Genomic DNA, 16503 nt, shown 5'->3' with positions numbered 1-16503 from the left:
GAGCCACAGCCAAAGAATGAAGTTAATGAAAAGGCTAAAGAATACAGTGCTAAATCTTAAATGACTTCCCATTTAGCAGAGAATTCCTATTGTAATGCATCAGATACACACAAAAACAGATAAACTGGATTTCAGAGACAGAGGCAGGTGAATATCTGTGAGTTCCAGACCAGCCTGGTCTACAAAATGAGTTCCAGGACAACTTGGGAGGTTACACAGAGAAACCCTGTCTCAAAAAAACAAGCAAACAAAAATCCAGTCTCTGTAACTGGCCCCCATAAGATCATAGGGAGTGACAGTATTAGGAGTTGTGGCTTATTCGAGTAGGTATGGCCTTGTTGGAGGAACTGTATCACTGTGGGAGTGGGCTTTGAGGTTTCCTATACTCAAGATACTACCCAGTGTCAATAGTCAACTTCCTGTTGCCTGCAAGATATAGGACTCAGCTACTTCTCCAACACCATATCTGCCGGCACACATGATAATGGACTGAACCTCTGAACTGTAAGCCACCACCTCAATTAAATGTTTTCCATTACAGAGTTGCTATGGCCATCATTTCTCTTCACAGCAATAGAAATTCAAATTCAGGACATTCAGTCTCAGGAATCTACAGCCATGAGGAGAGGCAGCATGATCAGCCCATTCAGCCTGAGGTAGCGAGGCCAGTCTTCCACCTCCCCTTTCCTCCCCCAACTCCTCACCCCCCAAAAAAAAAAACGCTCCACATGGAAAAAAAAAAGAAAGAAATTCAAACTAAGACAGTCTCCAAAAAGAAAAAAAAAAACTAAAAGCACAGAATTCTAAGTAATCACGACTCCTTTCTCTCACCTTTGACAGTCAGCAAATCACTCTTTCTTTTTTCTTTTTTCTTTTTCTTTTTTTCTTTCTTTCTTTTTTTTTTTTTTTTTTGTTTGTTTTTTTGAGACAGGGTTTCTCTATATTGCTTTGGAGGTTGTCCTGGAACTTGCTCTGTAGACCAGGCTGGCCTCAAAATCAGAGATCCGCCTGCCTCTGCCTCCCGAGTGCTGGGATTAAAGGCGTGTGCCACCAATGCCCCTGTCACAAAACATTTCTATATTCTGTCTCTAAGACAAACCACACTGGGCGGTGGTGGCGCATACCTTTAAACCCAGCACTTGGGAGGCAGAGGCAGGTAGATCTCAGTTCAAGGCCAGTCTGTCTACAAAGTTGAGTTCCAGGACAGCCAGGACTGTTACACAGAGAAACCCTGTCTTTAAAACAAACAAGACAAGCCGGGTGTTGGTGGCACACGCCTTTAATCCCAGCACTTGGGAGGCAGAGGAAGGTGGATCTCTGTGAGTTCGAGACCAGCCTAGTCTACAAGAGCAAGTTCCAGAACAACCTCCACTCTTTGTCTCAAAAAAAAAAAAAAAAAAAAAAAAACCACCAAAATGCAAAACTACCTCATCTCCTTCAGGCAATCTTTGTTTTTCATCTAGGATGGATCTTCTTTATTAAAGTGTCCTCCCCTTTCACTCAACTAAGGCTTCCATTTTATTTTTTGCAAACCCAAGTCTTAATGTGTCATCATGACTTTCCTATTTTTTCATTCACTGTACCATCATTCTTTGTTTTTCCTAGGTAAAACCCTCAACCTTCTTCTGGAGACAAGTAGTGCAAGATGATCTTGAACTCCTATACTGTCTCAGCCTTGAATAATGGCTAGGATTGCAAGCCACCTTTTCATCAAATTCACTCATATACCTAGGTAAGAGTGAAACAGAATAACAAAGAGAGAGATGACATTAGCCCTATGAAAGCCCTATCCTCAATGACTCCACTAACAATGAAAATAAATGTAGAATGAAAATGTGCTATGTATCAAACATAATATTTAATATAAGCTCACTACTGTTGAATATGAGAGATGGCTCAGCAGTTTGAGTCCCAGCACTGACATGGCAGTTCAAACTGTAACTTCAGTCCCAGTGGATCTGATGCCCTCTTCCAGCCTCTACTGGCATTAAAGACATGTAGTACACATGCACAGACATATATGCAGACAAAACATCTATACAAAGTTAGAAAAGAAACAAGACTGAAGGGCCAGCAAGATGGCTATGTGGGTAAAATTGCTTGCTGCCAAGCCTGACAACCTGAGTTCCATCCCTGGCACCCAGACAGTGGAAGAAGAGAACTAACTCCCAGTAGTTGCTCTCTGACAATAAGTAAATATAAAAAAGTAAAGCTCTGGCATCACACTGCATACCTGTAATCACAGCACTTGGGAAGCAGAAGTAGGGAGAATCTCTGTAAGTTCTAAGCTAGTCTGGTCTATATAATGTTCTAGTCTATCCAGGACTATATAGTGAGAGACCATGTCTAAAGAATTTAATAAAATCCACAATGCCAAGTCTGTCATTCAAACTCAGGAGAAAAGAAGTGGGAGGGTGTACCATGAATAAAAACCCAGAAATAGATATTGGGGTTCAAACTGAAGTTCAGGTAGCAAAGCAGCCAACCACTAGAGAGTTCTTACCTCTTCCAAGGCTCAGACCAAAGGGGGGTGATCCTGTCCTCAGCGTGGCTGCAGACTTAGTACCCTGCACTCTTGTCTCCACCAGCCTGACATCCCTCTCTAGTGCTACCACCCCCTCAGCTTCTATGGATAACTATGTGGCTGTTGGGATTAAAGTTGTGTGCCACCACTGTCTGACCTCTATGGCTAACTAGTTTGGCTAGCTTTGCACTCTGATCTTCAGGCAAACTTTATTTGTTGGATCATAAACAAAATATTACCACAGGGGGGTTAGTCCTAAGCTTTTCCAGGCACTGGGAGCTCTGGTACACAAAGCTGTGCCTAGATGTGGTGGTTGCAGCTGTTTGGTTGTAGTGTATTTGCTAGTTTTTGTTTTTGTTTTGTTTGAAGCAGGTCTCAGGTAGCTCACACTGACAAACTTGCTATTTACCTAGGGATGACCTTGAATTCCTTATTCTCCTGACTATAGATCCCAAGTACTGGGATTACAGGCACGGGTCGACAGCCTAGCACAAATTCAGGGACATTTACGCAAACTATAAAAATATTAAAAAGCCAGGCATGATGGTGCACCCCTCCTTAATCCCATCATTCAAAAGGCTGAGGAAAGTGAATCTTGGTAAGTTTAAAGTCAGCCTGTACTACATAGTGAGTTCCTGGACAGTAGATCTACAGTCTGTCTCAAAATAAAAACACATTAAAATTACCCCTTCCAATATGTTCCTATACTTGAAACTTCCTACCACATGTTTCTACAAATGATTTCCAAATTATTAATGGCGTAAAAGCCATTTTGGTGTGCTCATTACAGGCACTCTTCTGTTTCTTCTTACTCTACCTGATATTTTCTCTTCTAGGATGCTATCTCCAAATTCCCTAGGTCTAACAGCATTCTCTTTCTTTCCTGTCATTGGAGCTCACACAGTTAATACAAAATGGAACAACAAAACAGAAACTGTATTAAGTAACTGGAGTCCTTGAAGCAGGGAGAAGGAGGAAACATAAAAGAATATGAGTACTGTAAATAACTGCAAAGGTTTTCCTAACTTGATAGAAACTATAAATCACAAATTTTAAATCTAACAAACATCAAGCACAAGAAAAGAATATACACATACATATAGATTATTCAAGCCAAAACAATCAACAAGTTAGATTTTTTTTGAGACAGGGTTTCTCTGTGGCTTTGGAGGCTGTCCTGGAACTAGCTCTTGTAGACCAGGCTGGACTCGAACTCACAGAGATCCACCTGCCTCCGCCTCCTGAGTGCTGGGATTAAAGGCGTGCACCACCAAAGCCTGGCTGAACAAGTTAGAATTTTATAACTAAAACAGGAAAGAAAAAAAAGGAAAGCCAGGCATGACTATAATCCCTGTAGTCCCTATAATCTGAGAGGTAGCAGAAGCAGGAGAACATCAAGGTCCAGGCCAGCCTGGGCTATATAGTGAGGCCCTATCTGAACAAACAAAACAGCCAGGCACTGTGGTGCTTGCCAATAGTCCCAGCTACCTTGAGAGGCTGAGGCAGGGGATAACTGGAGGCCAGGAATTCTGGACCAGACTGGACAACAGAGCAAGATAATATCTCCCCTGCCACACACACCCCCAAATCAAAGATTTGTTTTAGTTCCATAGCAAAAAGTACTGAAGGAAACAGGTAGGACAGAAAGAACTGGCACCAGATAGAAAGCTCAATGAACAGAAAGGTGTGACTGAAAAGCAAAAGAAATTCTAGCAGTATAGGAAGTGTTTTGTTTGTCTTTTAAATCTTAATACTGATAATAGATAACAGGCCAGGAATGGTGGGGCACACAACCCCAACACTTAGAAGACAATGGCAAGAGGATCAGACTTTCAAGGTCACCCTTAGCTACACAGAGTCAGAGGCCAGCCTGGGACACAGAAGATGAGAGGTTATGTAGGGTTGGTGGGAAAGGAAGACAGAGAATATTAAGAGGACATGAGAAGGGAAAAGAGACCCCATTCCAGAGTCTGGCTGAATTTCTCAACAGAACCAATAATTCCAGTACCATTAACAACATTTTCTCTGAAATTGCTTACATAGAGATAATATTCCTTTTATACAGAGCTATTTTCAAATAAAAATGTTAAAATAGCAATAGACCACTTTTAAGGGCTGGGCATACATGACTTTTGAGTATACTCCTTTCACAGATATAAACTTGAAAATTTCTAGAAATCATACAAACAAGTCTGTAAACTTCATAATAAAAACACCTTAAGTTCCTATATTTTACCTTATTAACCGAAATCCTACCCATCACCAGAACTCCTCTATGATCTCACTTAGGTTCCTTAGCAACCACTAGGATAACTTTAGAAGCCACCAAAATACAATATACAGCTAATGTAAGCTTACGAGAGACTCTTTAGAAACCTATAACCATGCTCTTGATGTGTTCCTTTTCCTGAATGTATCTCTCCCTCCCTAGTGTGTATGCTGAAATTTACTTAAAAACTTCTTCCTAATACAGTCCAACTCTGCTTCATTCTGACGGAAATTCTTTTCTGAAGCCAAAAAAAGCTTGGCTTCACCCGAGTACAGGTCACTGAAAAAAACTCAGGCTGCTACAAGACAGAAGCAGAGCTATTTTTCTAGCTCCTGCCTCACTGCTGCAGACAAACTAACACAGAAAGCTTGCCTAACACTAAACCAACTTGGTTTGGCATGCACAGAATACTCAGCAGTAGCAAAACATATTCTTTTCAAGAGTACAGAAAATATTTACAAAAAGGAGAAATATTCTGGGATTAAATAGTTTTGTTTGTTTGTTTGTTTGTTTTTGGTTTTTCAAGACAGGGTTTCTCTGTGGCTTTGGAGGCTGTTCTGGAAGTAGCTCTTGTAGACCAGACTGGCCTCAAACTCACAGAGATCCACCTGCCTCTGCCTCCCGAGTGCTGGGATTAAAGGCGTGCGCCACCATTCCGTGGCCCATCCTTGGTTTTATATTCGCATCTTTGTTAAACATATTGGTGACTTTTCTTGATGCAGTGACAAAATATCTCACCAAAGCAACTTTAGGAAAATTACATACCTAACCTTACATGATGGATACAGTCAAAATGCCAGCAAAATAAAGATGTATAAAATTGCCATCAGGCTATGTATATAAGGTATATATGAAACATAAATCAATTTTGCATTCATACTTCAGTTCAGAGTGCTCATTTCCTACATGGAGGTATTTAAAAAAAAAAAAAAAAACCTATAAAGCACTAAAATCGGACACCTCTGACTCCAAATATATGAACTTATTCGACCCAGTACTTGGGAGGCAGAGGCAGGCAGATTTCTGAGTTCAAGGCCAGCCTGGTGTACAGAGTAAGTTCCAGGACAGCCAGGACTGTTTCACAGAGAAATCCTGTTTCAAAAAACCAAATAACAAAAAAAAAAAAAAAAAGATGTTTAAGATCACTATAAGCTACAGAGTTCAGGGCCAGTCTGGTCTATATGAAACACTGTCTCAAAAAGAAACATAAAATGGAAAATAGAGGAAGACATTAATACAGACGCCAGCTTCCATACCCAAGTGCACAGGATGTGCACCCCCACACACACATACATACACACACACAAGCACATTCACACATACACACAAGTAAACAATAAAAAAATGCTTATAGTAATTAAAACTGATAGTAAACACCAAAGAGAAATGGCTATGTAAAGTCAGATAAATCATACTTTAGATGTGCTTACAAGACATTAAATACCTCTAAGTAAACAACATGGAAAGGACTCCAAGACCACAACTGAAGGATTAATGATACAATTTATCTGAATAGAAATAACATATTTATATGGAATGAGTCCACACTTTGTACTCATGCATGCAAATGCTATGAAAAGGTTTGCAAAGACACATGAAATTGGATGAGCAAGAACCAGGGAAGAGCTGGTATTACAAGTCCTGAACAAACTTTCACACAAGAATGTATTTTTGTCTGATTATTTGGGGGAGATTTTTGAACTCTCAAAATGTAGCTAGGTTGGCCTTAAACTCCTGATCTTCCTGTCTTTGCGTCCATAGTGCTGGGGATCACAAGCATGAGTCCCACACCTAGCCTTATACCTTTGTATTGTTTGTGAGTATAAATTTATGTTTAAAAAATTAATATGCAGAGTTTAGATGGCTAAAAACTGCTGTGTGAGGGTCTTTTGTCTTAAGATGTAAATATTTTTGTGGCTTGGTTCTGAAAAACTCCTCAGAAAACAACCTGAATAGGTCTAGCCACCTTCAGTCTAGAATACTGTGAGTTTGCAATAAACATCAAACTTTTTTTCTCTCTCTCTATATTGCCTTCCAAATTTTCTTAAGTACCTCTCAGTCCAAGATGCTCTCAATTCTATTATTTTAAAATTTCTTCATAAAAATCATCACTACTTAAAATTATTTATTATTTTAATTTATTTATTGTGTTTCCCACTAGGGAATGGCAAGACAATTTTGAATTTATGTGATTTTAGTTGAGCCATTTAGAGTTTTCTTACATTATCAAAGACAGATTTTATTTACTTACCTTAGTTGGAAAAGGAAATTTGGAAGGTTCTGTTTTGCATGGTGTATGAATAGCCGTTAGAGGGGGAGGCCATGAATGCGTCATCTCCTGAAATGTAATTATTACAGTTTGTTTTCAACCAGGACAAGGTTATAAAACTATACAGCTAAAAACCAGCTTTGTACTTAGAAATACTGGTTTTATAATTGATCCTCCAACGGGTATTAATAAGGCACAACTGTGGCAGGCAGTAGGGCTGGTAATGGGGCAGAAAATAACAAATTCTGTCTGACTTTAAGGGGTATATAGGCAGGATGATAAAATATGTGGATAGTTACAGAAATCAGCCTGTAATGAAATACAAGGACTAATGGATTTGTTCACTTGTTTTTTAAAACAGGGTCTCATTCTATAGCCCAGGCTCCCTTAGCTTGCTATGTAGATCAGACAGGCTTTGAATTTGTGCTGATCCTCCTGCCTCTGCCTCCTGATGCTACATTAGAGGCATGAGCCACCATGCCCTCCCCCAAATGCATATTGTGCAATCCTACTAAGAAAAGATCTTTCTATAGGAATGAAGAAGATCACAATAAGAAAAACAGTTAACATTAATCTTACCATTAATGGATCAGAAATGATGCTAAATGTTTTGCTTATCAATCATTTCTTCAAGTCATGAGACAGATATTATTACCCTAATGTATTTAATGTGAAACTGAAGCAAAAGTCAACATTCTTTATTCAAGGTTGCACGATTAGTAAATACTGGACAAAGAATTTCACTGTAGGAGTTCTGACTACAGAATCCACATGCTGATTGAAAATTTTGGTCATGTGAGGATCAGAAGAGAAATTTCAAAAGCATATTAGGAAGAAAATAGGTAAGAAAGACCCTGGGTCTGATTTCATTCAATGTCTTCAATCTACTCATGCTACAAATAGCTGGGCATGGTTGCATATGCCTCTAATCTCAGCTCTTGAGAGAAAGAGTCAAGGCAGCCTGAGCTAAATGACACTCTGTATAAGGAGTGGGGGTGGGGGGAACAGCCCAAGTGAATTTGTATGACAATGTGTATGTCAGGATCAAGGGAGAGAGGTATCAAGACTTAGAATAAGGGAGTATTTTATTTCCAGCATTCTGTTCAAACTTAATCATTAGGTGAAAAAGGTGACTGGTGGTGCTCAGTAATTTATACTGTGACTATAATCACAGTTATATAAAGATACAGTGAAATTAAATAAAGATTCCAAGGACTCATAGACCAAATGTTAACAACTTTGGTATTCAGCAATATAATACTGATTAAACAAATTAGCAGACATCCATACAATGAAACACCAGACAGACATTAAAATGAGAAATTCAACTATGATATGAAATGATGTCCACAGCATATTATTGTCAAACACAAATCATAGTCTATGCCCTAGTAAATATTTAAAATGTTAAAAGTCAAGCCTCTGGAAGGATGCTTAACAGTAGCTACCTTTGGTCAAAAGAATGACAAAAGTGGGTAACGGACAGGGCAGTTAACAAAGTGTCTACTAAAACCTCTTAAAGCAGCCACCTGCACAGGGCAGAGGAGATAGGCACAAAGTCCCACTCGAGTTGAGGAGCTATTAACAATTGCTAGCTAGTTGCTGGGAGAGGGAGAGTCATTTTCTTTAAGGGCGTGGTCCTTGGTAGGTCATCGAAACTCCAGCAGATGGACACATAGTCACGGGTATATGGGCAACACAAGGTGAACTTGCTGGGAAAAAGAAAAAGGACTTAAAGGTAGGTGGGGAGGGAAGGGACAGTGGAACTTGAAGGAGTTGTGGGTGAGTATGATCAAAATACACTATATGAAATTCTCAAAGAACTAATAAAAATTGAGAAAGCCCTCCTCAAAAAACAAAACAAAATACTAGCCACTTGCATGTAATTGCTCTCTATCTTCTTACAACACTTGTATTATTTCCTACTCCCGGCCCTGGAAGGTCAGTTTAAACTGTACAGCTAGCATCACTATACATTGTTAGCACTTGGCACGATAGGTGAATCACTGACAACTGAAATTTTTCAATAAACATATTATTTTTAGACAGAAATGTTTCCTGATGTTCCTAAGAGTTACTAGAAATTGTGATTATAACTTGAATGAAAACAAAAACCTATAAAGGGAAGGTTGAAACTTCTGCTCCTCAGATTTTTAGTAATGGCATTTCACAAATCAAATCCAAAATATATTCAACAGCTAATCTTTCTAACAGTCAACCTGACTGAGCACTAAAACACTCAAAGCACATGTCAAGTTCATACCTAGAAAAATGTAGGCTGCATGTTTAGTAAGAACAAAGAGACAAAGAAAGTCTTCCAGGCTCTTAAGTTCCTTAAGTTCCATATACTGCTAAAACTTCAAGGGGAAATGTATTATGTTCCATTAGAACACACAAACAAACACAAACCAAAACCCAACAACAACAAAAACACACAAACACACAAGCATTTCATATGCACAAGGGTTTGTATGTGTGTGTGTGTATGTCTCAAAAACATGAATGCTTGGGGATGAAGAGATGTCTCAGTGGTTAAGAACACTGGCTATTCTTCCAAAGTACCTTGGTTCAATTCCCAGCACCTATATGGGAACTAACAACTGTCTGTAACTCCAACTCTAGGGGATCTGTCAGCCCCTACTGACTTCTTTGGGCAATGCACTCACAATGTGCACATACATGCAGGCAAGACACTCACTAAATAAATAAGTTTAAGAGTGGGGAGAGAGGGGGACAAACAGTGAATACTTTATGAGATTGAAAGTGAAGAGTTTTTACTGTGGCCTGACACAGGAAGAAGAAAGGTTTCCCTGGGATTCTACAGAAGACAATTTTGTATGTCTATTACAGACAAAGGAGAGAAGTGTTCCAAAGAATTTGACTTTAAGGAAGTGATAAAAGTGTGGAAGTGCATGTCTCTAATCCCAGTGCTTGGAAGATGAGTCAGAGGACAGAAGTTCAAAGCCAGACTCCACTACAGGAAATCCTATTTTAAAAAAAGAACTGTGGCTTAGGAAAACTAGTTTGGCAAAATGGTCAATCAGAAGCAGGAGTGCTAGGGACTAGCTATGGGGTGTCTGGATGTTAAATTCTTCTTTAGAATTGTGGTCTTAGCAATCTCAGTCTCTTAGAGAACCACTGGAAACTTCTGGCAAAACAAGTCAAGTCATGAAGTCCAGGGCTGAAATGAAGCCTTGAAACAATATAAAAGGACAGCTAAGAGATTTTAAAGGCAGAAACAAAAAAATGAAGACTGTCTTAAGGATTACTAACACTGTGTGAGCCAGGTGTAGTGGTGCACAATTATAATCCCAGCACTCGGGAGACAGAAGCAGAGGATCTCTGTGAGTTCGAGGCCAGCATGATGATCTACAGAGGGAGTTCCAGGACAGCCAGGGCTACATAGAGAAACCCTGTTTCAAAAAACAACAAAACAAAACAAAAAACTATTACTACTGTGTGGACATATGGGCATGTTGGCCATGGCACACATGGGGATGTCAGAGCGTCATGTGGAGGTCAGAGGAAAACTTTGGGAGTCAGTTATCTCTTTCCACTGTTGATTCTGGAGGGTTGAATTCAAGTCATTTAGGCTGGTGGTGTGAAAAGCAGTTTTACCTGTTGAGCCATCTTGGCCAAAGTGAGGATTTTTAAAACTACTGAAGTTGGCAGAAATGGAAAGAATGAAGATTTTCAAAGAAATTTTAAGTCCAAGCCTAATTTTGAGGTTAAACAGAGTATGTGAAAGAAATTAGAGATAATGAGAACTCTATATTTATAAGTATGGAAGAGTGAATTAACAGGAAAGAACTAAGACACAAACCAAAACCTGTAAGAGCCCAAGGCAGGAGAGAAGGATTGAATAGTTAGTTGTCTGATAAAGCTAAAGATGTTACATAAGGTGAATAAGAGTGTAAAAAGAAAGAGGCTAGAAAATATGCCTATCACTAAGTGTAAAGAGAAGCCACAATACTACTAAAGAGGTGGTAAAAGTAGACAAGAAATCAAACAATGAAGCTCAGTAAAAAGGAAAGAACAAAGTTTCCCAAAGGAACAATGTAAAACTCTCAAACAGCAGAGACATTAAAAAAGTAAGAATACTAGTTCTTATATGCATTACACCCCAGGCAGAAGACAAGAGAAGGATATTAGAAAAACAGGTTCAGCAAAATGGTAAAGGGAGATTGTATTGGCTACAGGAAGAAACAGGAGATTAAACGGTGGGAACAGATTACAGGAAATAGGCCAAGACAGGTAAATCTCAGAAAGATAAGCCATACAATCCAAGTATAGACAAAGAATTCAGTAGTTTCCAAAACACAGTAAAAGTCATGTGTAATGGGCATTTTTCTCTTAGGAGCAGAGAGCAGCCAATGCCACTCACTCACTCACTGGTCTTTCCTTCTTTCCAGGAAGGGAGCATACCTTTAGGCACAGTAGACACTTTAAGTGTCTAACAACCCCAGATCAATACTCAGAGGACAGCTTTTTTATTGTATACCTAACCAGAACACAAGATACAGGTGAGCTGTAAACCAAACTACTATCAACAATGGCTTGGTAACTACTGAGATTTTCAAGCCTTTAATTATAAGCCTAAGAAAATATAGTTGTAATTGGTTTCTTCCTCTTCTCAAGAATATATTTTACTTACAAACAGTAAACAAAATATGTCTAGAACCTCAGAAAAGTCAGTTATTTATGATGGACATGGCATAATCAAGTTACACAATAAGCAATCTGTGTTAAGAAGGGATTAAGAATATGAAACAGAATTGGTAATATAGGTATCATAATTAAATAACAGATCAGAATGATTAAAAAGAAACTTACTTTAAGTATTTCATCCACACAGGTTACATCACCAGAAACTGATGCCTTAAGAAAAAGAAAAAAGAAATGGACATTAGATTTGAAGTAATTTGTTGTTGGAATTTTAGTATCTAATAAACATATATAAAACATTATTAGAAATTACATAAAATTTGAGGAATTATTTATGATCCTATTATTTTAAGTCAGAACTCTAACTAGAAATTTTGAATTAGCTTTCCTACACAAAATTTCTAAAATGATTTATTTATTTACATTTTGTACATCTAACTGTTTTGCCTCAATAGATATACGGGTGCTACATGCTTGTCTGGTCCTGCAAAGCCAGAGGATGGCACTAGATTCTCTGGAACTGGAGTTATAGACAGTTGTGAACCCTTGTGTGGATGCTAGGAATAGAACCTGGGTCCTCTTCCTCTAGAAGGGCAACCAGTGCTCTTAACCACTTAGCCATCTTTTTAGATCCCAGATTTATTTACTTATTTTTTATGTGTATAGTTGCTTTGCACACATATACGTCTGTACACTACTTGTGTGCCTAGTCCCTATGGAAGCCAGAAGAGGGAATCTGATCCCTTGGAACTAGAGTTAGAGACAGCTGTGAGCCACCATATGGGCACTGTTCTGGAAGAACAGCCAGTGTTCTTGGCCCTTGAACCATCTCTCCAGCCCCTACATTTTTTAAAATATAATTCTTTAGATGATCAGATTTCCAAAATTTCAAGTTATTCATATGCAAAAATATAACATGATGCTGAGACATAAACTGAGTAAACATTCCACATAAACTGAGCAAAGTAAGTATTATTGAAAGACTAGAGATATGGCCCACACTCACACCTTTAATCCCAGCACACAGGAGGCAGAGGCAGGTGGATCTCTGTGAGTTTGGGGACATCCTGGTCTACAGAGTGAGTTCCAGAACAGCCTCCAAAGCTACAGAGAAACCCTGCCTCAAAAAAAAAAGCCAAACAAACAAACAAAAAAAAAAAGAGGGGGGGGGCACAATGAACATTTTACATAGCATTCCATAAAATATAGATGGCAGTCTAAGAATTTTTGTTGTTGGTTTTTTTGTTTGTTTGTTTTTTGTTTTTTGTTTTTTGAGACAGGGTTTCTCTGTGTAGCTTTGGAGCCTGTCCTGGCACTTGCTCTGGAGACCAGGCTGTCCTCGAACTCACAGAGAATCGCCTGCCTCTGTCTCCCAAGTGCTGGGATTAAAGGCTTGCGCCACCACTGCCACTACCACCTGGCAAGTCATCAGGTTTATATTTTTCCCACTGAGCTACCTTGCTGGCTCATGATTCCTAAATGTGCTCAAACATCTTTAACTTTTGCTGGGAATTGGTGGTGTACACCTTTAATCCCAGCACTCAGGAAGCAGAGGCAAGCTGATCTCTGTGAGTTCGAGGCCATCTGTTCTACAGAGAGAGTTTCATGACAGCCTCCAAAGCAATACAGAGAAACCCTGTCTGGAAAAACAAACAAAAAAACAAACCCTTTAACTTTGACACCTTCTTCTATTTTGAGCTCTAAGCTATGCCTTTTGTCTTTTTAATCTTTTTATTGTATAAACTATATTAAAAGATAAACCTTGAAGGGATGGGGAAATTTCTCAGTGGCTGAGAGTATTAGCTGTTCTTCCAGAGGACTCAGGTTTGATTCCAAGCAATCACATGGCAGTGCACAACTCCAGCTCCAGGGGATCTGAGGCCCTCTTCCTTCCTCTATACATACACAAAGTATATATACATGCAGCGGGGGGGGGGGGGGGGGACCACATAAACTCAAAATAATAAAATAAATCTTGCATATATGACCTGTTATTCTGACAGTTTAGAATTCAGCTATTTCACAGTGAATGCTTAGTTCTTTGGTTATTTTGAATGTCAACTTTTGTACAGTTACAGTGGCTGTCTCAGCCCATTAGCTGTGAGCAAAGGAAAGAGGCATCAGAACTACACAGCATTACCACTTCCGTAGACTCAAAAGTCCAACCATTTATCACCATAAACCATGACCTGCTTTATTTGTAACACTATAAGAACAAGTTAATTTTCTCTTTAAATAAAAATAAGCTATACTATCCCATAAAACCAAAAGAAGTGTAAGCTACCAATAAATCTTAATTTTAGTTTACATTGATTTGTCATTTTAACATTTGAAAACCTATAAATGATATTTTCTTTATTATCCATGAAGGTAGTACATAGGTCTATGGATCCACTTGGTAGTCAACTCCCAAGCTATTCCTTAAACCTTTTTTTCTTAAGCTTTTTAATTTCTATGTCTTACTATTAAGGCAAAAAGACAGTTCCAATTCACTGAAATGTCTACAAATTACTTTACACAATGCTAACCACTCTAAGTGTGAGACTTACATCCAAAGGTCGGGAAGGTATTTTCAGCTTGGTGAGATGTGCTTTGCTGCTGGGCTTCAGCTCAGTCATGTTATTACCATGAGACTGACTGCTGTAGTGCTCAGAGGACAGCTTTGGTTCCACAGACTCCTGTCCATCCATGGGCCGTACATAGGCAGTGGGTTTCTGTAACATTGAACTAGATTTTGACATCAAAGAAGGTGGGAAAGACTGATTTGAATGCTGCCCACTTGTAAAAGGGACTCGGGAAGGAGAATCCCAGTTGGCATCAGGGTCCCGAGGTGATTTGGAGCGCTGATGTTCCTTGCTATGGTGATCATTCCCATGAGACCTGGAATGACTAGAACTTAATGAAGAAACAGCCTGGGGTTTTCCAGGGCTTGAGGATCGTGATTTGGAGTGCTCTGACCCATGCTGGCCTTTTTTCCGACTACTGCTATATGAGTCACGGTCATGTCTCTGGCTATTACTACTACTAGTGCCACTACCACCTGCACTGGTCCGCTGGCTACTGTGTCCACTCTGCAAGCCAGAGGACCGTTTCTGAGACTGAGAAGTACTGGGTGCAGGTCCTACAGGAGTCCATTTGTTACTCTGATGAGAGCCTCCATGTCTCTGTTCAAAAAAATTTGGGTTTGCCTTTTCATCTGTCGTTGTTGGTACTGCAGGCTTGGGAATTGCAACAAGCTTTGGTATAGATCTGTCTCCTATATAATCCTTCATCTCATCGTAGTTTCCAAGCATACTCTGAATACGACTTGATAACTTATCTTCTTTGCTAGTCTACAAAAAAAAGAAAAATATATTGTTAGAATAATTTGAAACAAAATATTCTTCTGAACTCATTTTATAACCCTCAATTAGAAGAGGTATTTTTAAAGACAGGTCTTGCTTTTTATCTTAAAGTTAACATCTACAAATAAACACCAAGTACATACACAAAACAAAAACTAGATCCTCTCACATGCTAGGGGAGCACTCTACTACTGTCTCTACCACATTCTCTCAGATCAGATAAATATTTCTCATAGTGAAAAAAATTTATTCAAAGTATCTAAGGAGCCTATTCAAAGTATCTAAGGAGCCAGGTGGTAGTGGTGCACACCTTTAATCCCAGCACTCGGGAGGCAGAAGCAGGTGGATCTCTGTGAGTTCCAGGACAGCCTGGACTATAAAGGAAGTTCCAAGACAGCCAGGACAACTTCACAGAGAAACCCTGTCTCAAAACAAACAAACAAACAATAAGAAATCAAGACTAAATAACCTAGGCTGGGATACAGCTGAGGCGCTAGGTAGAGTGCTTGGAAGGAATGCATGAAGACCTGTGTTCAATCCCTAGCAATACATAATCTGACTTGGTAACATAGTCCCAGTACTAGGAAAGGTCAAATTCAAGTCATCCCTGGCCACATAGTAAGTTTTAGGCCTGGAAAACCTGAGACATTATCTTAAAAAAAAAAGAAATTTTAAAAAAGAAAACAAAAGAAAAAATTCCTAAAGAATAAAAAAAAATAAGTAAAAATGAAAAGGAAAAATAAACAAACAAACAAAAACCACACCTGAACCGCTATTTATTTTCAGATTAGGAAACATTAATAATAATTTTATATTGTTTGAAAATCTATATGATCTTCTTAAGGAATCAAGATAAATATACAGAAAACATCAACATCAGAAAACATTATTTTTATAATTATGAAATGAATAGTAGCATGATTCAAGGATTCTGGAGTTTAAGTTTTAACAACTATTAAAATAAAGGCCCAGTGCCAGGATAGGCTCCAAAGCTACACAGAGAAACCCTGTCTCAAAAAAACAAACAAAAAAACCCACAAAAATTTATTCATTTTATGTGTATTTTGTCGACTTTTATGCATGTGTACCACACGTGTGCCTGGTGTCTACAGAAGTCATAAGAGGACATGATGCCCTAAAATTCAAGTTACACATGTTTATGAACCTCCATGTAGGTGCTGGTAATTGAACCTGGGTCCCCTGGAAGAGCAACAAATGCTCTTAACTGTTGGGCCATCTCTTCAGCCCCTTACTCAATGTACTGAATGCCTCCAACAACTTGTTCGAATGTAGCTGATAATGATTAAATACATTAGAAGAAATGTCACAGAATTTAATCTATGATAACAGAATGAGGTAAACATACCAACAAACCAATAGTCAATGAAACTTACTAAATAAACAAATGATAACATGGCTTTTTTTTTTTTTT

The 16503-nt window shown here is 38.8% G+C and overlaps 1 protein-coding gene across 2 annotated transcripts in view; it reads right to left on the bottom strand.

Moving 5' to 3' along the window:
- Nucleotides 1-16503, bottom strand: part of Aff4 (AF4/FMR2 family member 4) — a 77684-nt gene that overhangs the window by 39957 nt on the left and 21224 nt on the right. Inside the window, exons 3-5 of one of the 2 annotated variants that reach the window (XM_027427551.2) lie at nt 14277-15059; nt 11896-11940; nt 7045-7131 (exon numbers count right to left, since the gene is read on the bottom strand). In XM_027427551.2, coding sequence (XP_027283352.1) covers nt 7045-7131; nt 11896-11940; nt 14277-15059 — 915 coding nt within the window. The remainder of the gene's footprint in view (nt 1-7044; nt 7132-11895; nt 11941-14276; nt 15060-16503) is intronic. The other variant, XM_027427552.2, reaches the window with a different exon arrangement.

Source organism: Cricetulus griseus, chromosome 7 (genome assembly GCF_003668045.3).
Source record: "Cricetulus griseus strain 17A/GY chromosome 7, alternate assembly CriGri-PICRH-1.0, whole genome shotgun sequence".
Taxonomy (NCBI): Eukaryota; Metazoa; Chordata; class Mammalia; order Rodentia; family Cricetidae; genus Cricetulus; species Cricetulus griseus.
This window is presented reverse-complemented; position numbering and strand designations above follow the sequence as displayed.